Source organism: Bactrocera oleae, chromosome 2 (assembly GCF_042242935.1).
Source record: "Bactrocera oleae isolate idBacOlea1 chromosome 2, idBacOlea1, whole genome shotgun sequence".
In the NCBI taxonomy this organism is placed as follows: domain Eukaryota; kingdom Metazoa; phylum Arthropoda; class Insecta; order Diptera; family Tephritidae; genus Bactrocera; species Bactrocera oleae.
In genome coordinates, this window is record NC_091536.1 from 16,915,432 (window position 1) to 16,925,735 (window position 10,304).

General features: G+C 34.0%; 1 protein-coding gene across 2 annotated transcripts; it reads left to right on the forward strand.

The window, feature by feature from the left end:
- The first annotated feature begins 5,998 nt into the window (after nucleotides 1-5,998).
- On the forward strand, nucleotides 5,999-9,025 carry LOC106617439 (probable cytochrome P450 313a4). Of its 2 annotated transcripts, XM_036378025.2 has the most exons (8): nucleotides 6,000-6,228; nucleotides 6,307-6,510; nucleotides 6,575-6,760; nucleotides 7,432-7,501; nucleotides 7,606-7,720; nucleotides 7,790-7,948; nucleotides 8,256-8,679; nucleotides 8,736-9,025. In XM_036378025.2, the coding sequence occupies exons 1-8, from the start codon at nucleotides 6,054-6,056 to the stop codon at nucleotides 8,897-8,899; spliced, it is 1,497 nt and encodes a 498-aa protein (XP_036233918.2). In that variant the 5' UTR covers nucleotides 6,000-6,053; the 3' UTR covers nucleotides 8,900-9,025. The 2 variants fall into 2 exon arrangements, with proteins under 2 accessions (XP_036233919.2, XP_036233918.2); XM_036378026.2 differs by lacking the exon at nucleotides 6,575-6,760 and having other exon boundaries at nucleotides 5,999-6,228.
- The last annotated feature ends 1,279 nt before the right edge of the window (nucleotides 9,026-10,304 follow it).

Consider the following 10,304-nt stretch of genomic DNA (forward strand, 5'->3'; position numbering starts at 1 on the left):
CGATATTTTCGGTAAAAAGGCAACTATAGGCATAAGGGTCCACAGATTCGGTACCTAGGGGCTTGAACAGTTTTGGTTCGATTTAGACAATTTCTGGTCAAAAGGTGGCATACTTTAAACGTATTATTCACGCAAGGTTTTACACCGATATAATCATTGTTGCTTGATTTGCATACTGGAAAGTGAAAGAATCAGGTGGAATTGAAAATGGTGTTATATGGGAAAAAGTCGTGGTTGTAGTCCGATTTCGCCCATTTTCGCACTATAACATAGAAATATGAAAAGAACGTTATGCACCGAATTTGGTTGAAATCGGTTAAGCAGATCCAAAGATATGGGTTTTCACCTAAAAGTAGGCGTTGCCACGCCCACTGTCTAATTTTGAACATAGTTCCTATATAGTCATCTTATACCATCCCAGAGATACAATTTAATGTCTCTGGCTTGTTTAGTGCTTGGTTTATCGTGCTTTTAGTAGTTTTTAACAGTACCGTGATATGGGGAGTGGGCGGGGTTGTCACCCGATTTCACCCATTTTCACACCGTCGATAGAGATGCTAAAAAAAGTTGTATCCAGTGAATTTTGTTATTATAGCTTTGGCGGTTTAGGAGATATGCACATTAAACCTATTACCATTAAACCTAACGTGATCCTGTATATAAAATCATAGTCTTGTATCTTGTTGTTTAGCTTAGTTATGGCAATTTATTTGTTTTTAATTAGTGGCATTTTGTGAGCGTGGCAGTGGTGCGTCAACCGTCTTACGGTACCACGAAACATGTGTACCAAGTTTCATAATATCTCAATTTTTACTCCAGTTACAGCTTGCACAGACGGACGGACAGACAGTCACCCGGACTTCAACTCGTCTCTTCATCCTGATCATTTATATACAAGATTGTATACAAGTATATAACCCTATATCTAACTCGATTAGATTCAGGTGATACAAACAACCGTTAGGTGAACACAACTATTATACTCTGTAGCAACAAGTTGCGAGAATATAAATATCTAACCAGCCTAATGTTTAGGATTTTTCCCCAACATCCCAATGAGGTATATCTTGAATTTTTTCGACTTATTTTTTTAACAAAAGGTACATTATTATAAACAAAAATTTTTATACCCTGAACAGGGTATATTAAGTTTGCGACGAAGTTTGTAACACCAAGAAGGAAACGTCGGAGACCCTTCAAAATATATACATAAACGATCAGCATGATAAGCTGAGTTGATTTAGTCATGTCCGACTGTCTGTCCGTCCGCCCGTCCGTCTGTCCGTCTGTATATATGCAAACTAGTCCCTCAGTTTTTAAGCTATCGATCTGAAATTTTGCACCTGCCCTTTTCTCACTAAGAAGCTGCTCATTTGTTGGAATACCCGATATCGGACCCCTACAGCATATAGCTGCCATACAAACTGAACAATCGGAATAAAGTGCCTGCATGGAAAACCTTTTTATTTGACGAGGCATCTTCACGGAATTAGATCGAAATCAAGTTATTGTAAGGAACCTTAGTATTTGTGAAGGGTATTATAGCTTCGGTGCAACCGAAGTGAACGTTTTTTCTTGTTTTTTTTTTTTAATTTGGAACTAATTTTATTCAGTTTTTTTTTTTACTGAAAAATGTACATTAGTCTCTTCAGTTACTAATTTATAAATTTCGTGTCTAATGTTCGTAATGGAACAAAAAAAAACAATGTTTTTCACGAAAAAAATTTTTGAAGTATAATTTTGGATGGAATGACTCATATATTATATAACCGTTATATATAATTTCACCAAGCTTCACAGCGTATGAGGAGGAGCTACAAATACTTCTTCTTGACTGGTTTGGTTAATATACATTATTGTAGGAGTTTGTGAGATGTGTACAGTACACGAATTGGTAGACCCACTTTTTGAAAACTTTAAACCTACAGATGCCCCACACCCCTGCAATCCACTGTAGTAAATAGTAGTAGTAAATGTAGTTTTGTGCTTTAATTTGGACCTTAGTCATACCAACCTATTTTGGTCTTAAATGAAGATATCAGAACTTTTACTCAAGTTATCGCATTTGAAACAATCAATCAAATCACCTAAAACGCTCATCATAATATATATCTACAAGTATATATGCAACTTTTATACAAAGCAGAACTTTTACCTATGAATATGAAATATTTATACAGCCGCCTGAAATTTAAATTTAATTGCAACTAGTAAGGAGGGGCTGACTGCGGTAGTAAACAACCATTTTATATTCTCAGAATTAACAAGGACCAAAAACGAAAAAATACTTTCAGGTGTTAGCAAAACCTTATATTATATAATGTTGCCGTTAGTGAATCACAATCATATTTTACATCCTATTGTCCGAGATACAAACTCAACCAAAGGGTCAATTTAGCCCCATATTGTATATACATACAGCATATACATATGGAAAAAATCAGCCAAAGACCAAAGTCGATTCCTAATAAAAAAAAATACGACCTGAATATTAATTAGTTCACGAACAAACATATTTAATAAACTTTTATAATAACAAAAGAAAAACATGTAGAAATTACATTTTCAAATAAATATGCATACAACAATTTATTCACTGATTTATACTTTGTTCTATAGTACTTTTTTATTCCATATAAAAGTAATATATCATTCTAAAATATATTTTTTAGATGTACTCATAGATACTAATAGCAGAGAATGTAAATGAATAGAGAAGGAGCAAATGTTAAATGAAATCTTTTTGAGTACTAATTTGTAGTTCCAGATGAGGGAACATCGAAAAATATAACTTCGAAAAATAAAAATACACCACGCAATGTGCGAAATGCTATAAATAGACACAACGAATATTCCTATATGAAAAATCGTTGCGCATACCTATTTAGATTTATGTTTTCAATTTCTATGATATGACAAATTTATAATCATGAAAAGCCTTCTGAATTAAAAATCTGTATTAACGGTAAAAACCCCAGAATTCATAATAAAATAAACATTTAATAGGCTAGTTTTCCAACTTATGTATGTGCGTTGAGTGAGTAATATTGAACAAAAGATATGAGCTTATTGAACAAAAGATAACAATAAAACAGTGGCTAATCAGATGCTTGCTTCTTCTTGCCCCGCACAAGCAATGACTTTTGTCTACGCTTTTTGCTTTTTGCGGGTTGAACAATCGCAGGCAAGGAGGATTGGGGCGCACTGCCACATAATTATTTCAGATATATATTTTATTTATCGAAAACGATTATAGGTATGATATTATATATATTATATTACGAAAATAATTCATAAATGCATCAGTATTTTTCAATACAAATTAAGCAACATAATAATATACCAAGAGTCCTCAGTTAGAACGCCTCTGTGTATGGTGGCAAGCCAACGAAATAACAGCGAGTTCGCGCAGACATTGTGCTGTTGAAAAAAGCCAAATGACGATTTTGTCGACAAACATACAAATATACATATGAGCTCGCATACATATTGACGCCGAACTTTGCGCATCGTCGCGGAGTTGACAAAATTTGTTTGAATCGACAATTTTACGACAATGTCGGTCGGCTATGTTGTCTCGTTTGTCCTTTTTGCAGTGGTTTGCTATTGAAAGTTGACTTATGCTCTTTTGAAATATTGCGATTACCAATTGGGCTGCATTTTCATAGCGTCATATTTAGATAAAATGGGCTAAATCGAATAACTATGAAACAATGATAATAAGTAAACATATAAAAGTACTATATGGACTGTGCTTAGAATATATAGAAGTAGTTAATGATTTCATATGAATGGCAATTTAATATAAATTTTGTAATTTAATGCCATAAATAGTGCATAATATGCAAAAATATAAATATTATTTAAACTCGCTAATAGGTCATGTTGCCAATTCTCCTTTCTGAAGTGAACATCAGACAAATTCTTCAATTTCTGATTTTTAGCAAATGTTGTGAGGAAGCAGCTTGTGGACAACATACAAATGCGAGGGGGATGGTAGGATTTTCAGTGGTGGCTGTCAAATTGTAAAATTGAATTTTTCTCGTTTTACTCAATTTCATTCATTTATTTCGCATATGCGTAGGAATTCTATATGAAAACCAAATGTGGCTTACCAGGCGCACAGAAAAAATAGCGCGGCGCAGAGTATTGAACGAGCGCACTTTGCTTTGAAGCAGACGCACGTTCCTTATGAATGAATTTGTTGTCGTTGTAATATGAAATACTTAGAAAATATGCCGCGTTTTTATTATTTCAATTTTTGTTTATGCGCATATCAAAGAACATCTGCGCATATGTATGTATGTACATTTTGCTTATAGAGGTGTAGTTCGTTGCGTACCCTGATAGGTGTGGTGCCATTTTATTTTCGAACTTGCGCGTTTTCGATGTTCCTCCATCGTAATTAACATTTTAGAACAGCTAACATTTGCTCCTTCTCTATGTATTTACGTTCTCTGGTTTTAGTTCGTGGAGAGAGGACTTTACTATGAAATTGCCTACTCAGTCCAAAGGAACATCTAATGGAAACAGTGCTTTGACGTATGGTGAATATCTGATCAATTGTGGATTTTTCAGATCTAAGGTCACACTGATAGTGTCCAATCAGTTCCATGGCAGTGGGCCAATTCTGCAAAGAAGCTGATGGATGCACCTTGCCAGTTCATCGCTTTGTATTTGATTAGCCCGGCCAGCAGGGGCTTTTTCAAGCGGCCAATCGTTACTCGTACTGCGTCATGGTCGAGAATTGGAATATCTATTCCATCATCATCAGTAGGGGTTTTAGGTCCATCATCTCTGGTTGTTGCACTTTTACTGCCATTCACATGCACTAGTCATCGGCGATCAGATTACCATTTTGTTGCTAATTGAGTATGCTTAAGTTTAGGAACCTTCTCAAGCTATGTATACTGATGCATTTTGTCTTTTTTTTTCGTTTGTTAAGGGCGCCTATCAAACCCCGCACGTGTTGTGGTCGATCGTAACGTTCCGGGGAAAGCAGCTTACACCTCTTCACTTATCTGAGAAAAGGGTTAAAACTGTTGCAAAAGTATACCAGCAGGATGTCTTAGAAGCCGCGGTAAAGCAGTTAAGCAATACTATCTTCAATTGGATATTCTAGCAAGATTTTGCTCCAGCACACGAGGCAGAAACCACTACCCAGTGGCTTAAAAGAAATATTCCTGCTTTTATAGCTGCAGATAATTAGACGTCTTGAAGTCCAGATTTAAATCCATTGGACTACAGTTGGTGGTCAGAGTTGGAGAACATAGGCAGCCGAATACTCCACAGAAATTTGGAGATTCCCAAAAAATCTTTAGTTCGAGCAGCGTCGTCAATACCAATAGAAACTGTGCGTGAAATGGCTAAATCGTTTGAGGGAATCTGTGAAAACAAAAGAACATTTCGAATCAAATACATTGCTCACTTAATATACATATACATTTTTCAATAAAATTAATTCTAATAAAATGTATATTATGGTTTAATTTTTAGAACGGCCTTAACTGACAACAGAATTTATGGCAGCACTAAGTACATACATATGTGCGTTAACTTGTCCCACAGTTTTTGAAATATCCATCGGACCACTATAGAATATAGCTGCCTTAAAAACTGGCCGAGCTGACCGATAATTGTTTATTGTGCAATCGATTTAAATTAGCAAATTGATATAAAAATTACATGAGAGAACAACCAATTGAAACAAATGATGGCAGAGAGTAGTTCAGTTTTCTTCTGATAATTTTTTTAAAAATGTCAGTTTATATGAATATGCGAAGATATATGAAAATATATATTTTAATAATAAAAAAAATCATAAAGATACAAACAAATGCGTTGTATTTACAACTTATTTCTTCCGATTAACTTTTTTTGCGGATAATTTTTTACCTATCCGATATTACCGCATTGTAATTAAGGTTAAATGCTATTCTTAGACAGCACAAACGTACTTCTGGAATTCATATAAAAGTCAGTGTAGCTTCCGTTTTTGTCTCAGTTCTTCTTATTTAATATATTCTACAGACGTTTAGAATTTCAGTGCGAAAATGAGTGCCTTAATTGGAGTAGACACGCTGATTATGACAGTAGTTATTTTGTTGCTCGCTGCCAGTTGGCGCTTGTATCAAAAGCGGAAATACTATCGCAATGTCACCACGAAGTTGCCTACAATTTTCGGTATTCCCTTTATTGGAATAGTTCATATGATGCTTAATGTAAATAGTAAGTGATGTGATAAATTTTTAATATCATAACAGAGTAGCGTAACTAATAAGTACATTAATTTGTATACAATTTCAGAAGTATACCAAAAAATTGGTAAAGGCTTCGACAACTTAAAGGCATCAACTTGTTGTATTTGGGTAGCCACAACGCCGTACGTGCTTACCGTCGATCCTGAGGTTATCAAACATATTACTTCCTCGCCTGAATTCCTCAATAAATCCAAAGATTTGTATACACATTTTCAAAACGGTGTATTTTCGGGACTCCTTGTAAGTCCAGGTAATGGCGCATAACCTCTATGCGTCTAAGTTTTATTTAAAATTATTATTTTTCGCACGAACAGCAAAAAAATGGAAAGCCGATCGCAAGATTATAAACCCCTTCTTTGCTCATAATAATCTTCTTTCCTTGATTCCCACCTTCAATGATAAAGCAAATAATGTGAAGAATAAACTAGCAAGATTGGCTGGACAAGGTGAACAGAAGATTTTTGCGATTCTCAAAGAATGTGGTTTACAACTAAGCCTTTGTAAGTATATACAGTAAATAATTTTAAAATAAATCTATTGTATTTTTAAGAATCACAACATTTAAAGACATGCTCATATTTTCTCTCTCTCTCTCTCTTGGTTGGATATACCATACAACCACGTTGGGATGCTTATCCGGGTCTTCAAACCTTTTTTATTTTGTAATTTGTATCTCTTTCTGAAATCAGTACTTGTAATCTCCTCGCATGCGAAAGGAACTGTGGTGCACAATGAGTGAATTGTAAAAAATAATTTGGTTACTCAAGTTTATAACTTCTTTTTCAGACAAAGTCGAAAAAAACATTGGTATAAAACACATGATTATAAACATTTCTGGTGTTAATAATAGTAAACTCAATAATAATTTTACAATACAAAAACATTTCATTTAACTTGTATTATACTCCGATTTCAATGAATATAAGTATCTATGATCTATACAGATCTATAGATCGAGACTATTCTGTCACATATGAAAAGTAAACTTTTACCCAGAGTTTTTAAAACATAACAATGCGAACACGTTCAGAAAACCATTAAAACAACATTGGAGAACATTGACTCGAGTTTGTAACCTATTTTCTGTCTTTACTAAACAAAAGGAAGGCCAAATATTTCTGATACTTACTCGTACAGTTATTGAACCTACCAACAATTTATACAATTTTAGTAACTATTATGGACATGAAGCTGGAAGAAAGTAGTGAGACGTACACGGAAATTGTGGAGGCATTTAATGTGTAAGTAAAGTTCAACCGGCTTTTATATTTAATTCACAAAACCTCTATAAAAAAACTAGTCAATTAAAAAAGAATAATAACGAAAATAAACAACTGTATTATAGCTTTATTGATCACATGGAAAAGGACCTCTTGTACAGTTGGTTGGGTCTAGGTTTTCTATCCCGAACTCCACAATATAATAGAATTCTTAAATATATACAAGACTTAATGCGATCTGTAAGTACGAAAAATATTTCACATAAAAGTTATTCTTACATATTATTTCATACATAAAAACTGCTGCAGCTCACTAAAAAACACCTTGCACAACAAATTGAGTCAGAGGCCATGAACAATTTCGTTGAAAACAAACAAGCGATGATTGATATAACGATAAAGGCCCTGCGTCAGGGAATATTTAATGAAAACCAAGTTGACATCGAGGGCTTTACAATGCTGGCAGCGGTAAAGTTCTAATTTTTTTATATTTTTAATATATATATTTCATTCCCATTTAAGAACATTATACGATATTAACCATTTAAAAAATATGCTACCAATAGTTTTTGGAATATATCTTTATCATAAATTGGAGGAGAATCGGATATTAGCATCGCTTAACGAAACAGCATTTTAAATAAACATTTATTTTTATGGTTTCAGAGCTGAATAGAATTGTTAATACCCTTTATATATGTACACTGCAGACTTAAGACTCAATCTCTAAACAAAGTCTACAAATTCTAGTAAAAAAAAATTCTCTTTTATCCAGTCTTACGAGACCTCTGTTGGTGCTACTTATACTTGCCTGCTGATGTTGGCAATGCATCCCGAAATACAGGAGCGTGTATTCCAAGAGATTCGCTCCGTGTTTCCAGACGGAATTACATCTGTAGAATATGACGACTTGAAGAAACTTCCATATTTGGATATGTTTATATCGGAAGCATTGCGCATAGCTCCGCCAGGACCCTATATCGGACGACAAACCGTAGATGACACCGAACTCTACCCAGGTGTAATGTTGCCCAAAGACGCACAAGTCCTTATACCAATTTACGAATTGCATAGACGTAAGGAACTATGGGGACCGGAAGCAAGTCGTTTCAATCCGGACAATTTTTTGCCAGAGAACATTGCAAAGCGTCATCCATATTCCTACATGCCATTCTCGAAGGGCTCTCGGAATTGTATAGGTAAGAGTGGACATTATATTATAATTTCTTAATTTATTAACTATTTTATTTTACAGGCTTTCGTTATGCTGAAATCTCAATACGTATCATATTGATACATGCTGTGCGGAATTTAAAATTTTCCACAACTTTTAAATATGAAGATATCGTTTATGTTCCACGTGTTACACTCGGTTATAAGATCCAACCGCCAGTAAGCATAGAGGCCAGAGCAAACTAAATGGCAAAGTTTGATGTTATCATCATTAGTGTATACATTAGCTATAGGATTTTCTATGGACTGGAACTTTTCATTAAATTTAATGTACTGTAGGCAAATAAATGGTATGAGTTTATATCAGTTAAATGGAATGTCGATTATTTTAGGAAATGTGTGTTTCGATGGCTATAACAATACGTAAATCCAGAACCGATGAAATTATCTTAGTTAAAACTATGCCTAAATAATGCCAGAGAATGTAAATGAATAGAGAAGGAGCAAATGTTAAATTAAATCTTTTTGAGTACTAATTTGTAGTTCCAGATGAGGGAACATCGAAAAATAAAAATACACCACGCAATGTGCGAAATGCTATAAATAGACACAACGAATATTCCTATATGAAAAATCGTTGCGCATACCTATTTAGATTTATGTTTTCAATTTCTATGATATGACAAATTTATAATCATGAAAAGCCTTCTGAATTAAAAATCTGTATTAACGGTAAAAACCCAAGAATTCATAATAAAATAAACATTTAATAGGCTAGCTTTCCAACTTATGTATGTGCGTTGAGTGAGTAATTGCTTATTGAACAAAAGATAACAATAAAACAGTGGCTAAGCGGCCGCGTTTCCATTTATATAGTGGCTTAGGTCGTAGGCGTGAAGGAGTTAAGCTCAATTCGAACTTGCTCGTTTTCGATGTTCCTTCATCGTAATTAACATTTTAGAACAGCTAACATTTGCTCCTTCTCTATGTATTTACGTTCTCTGGAATAGAGAAGGAGCAAATGTTAGCAGTACTAAAATGTTAATTACGATGGAGGAACATCGAAAACGCGCAAATTGGAAAATAAAATTTCATCACAACTATCAGGGTACGAAACGAACTACACCACTCTATAAGCAAAATGTATACACATACATATGCACAGATGTTCTTTGATATGCGCATAAACAAAAATTGAAATAATAAAAACGAAAGAAATTGACTTCTGACAGGAAAATATTAATAATCAGGGAAATAATATTAAAATAGAATTAAAATATCATTTCATAAAAAAGGGTTATAAAAATAAAAAAGGTCTATATAATATATGATTGGATTTGAACTTAGGCAAAATATTTCACGTTGCAATAAACAAGTCTGCTATACAAGCAGCACCACAGACGATATTCGAGTAATTTGGTCTAATCTGTAAACTCAAACAGCTATTGTTGTTTACTTGCTTCAATGTACATATGTCTATATGTGAATATTCTTGAAATTGCCTTCCTTCATTCGCATGTTCAAATATATTTGCATATATGTACACATATGTACATATGTATGTCCCTCAATATGTCTTTCGCAAAAAATCAAACATTCGCGCAAGTGACAAAAAAACGTAGACGCACCATCATCGGCCAATAATATTCAA

Excerpts from the sequence above, each read along its gene's own strand:
- LOC106617439 (XM_036378025.2), top strand. The coding sequence starts at position 6,054 with ATGAGTGCCTTAATTGGAGTAGACACGCTGATTATGACAGTAGTTATT. Across the intron at positions 6,511-6,574 it reads GGGACTCCTTGTAAGTCCAG|CAAAAAAATGGAAAGCCGAT; the intron begins GTAATGGCGCAT and ends TCGCACGAACAG. Across the intron at positions 8,680-8,735 it reads GGGCTCTCGGAATTGTATAG|GCTTTCGTTATGCTGAAATC; the intron begins GTAAGAGTGGAC and ends TTTATTTTACAG.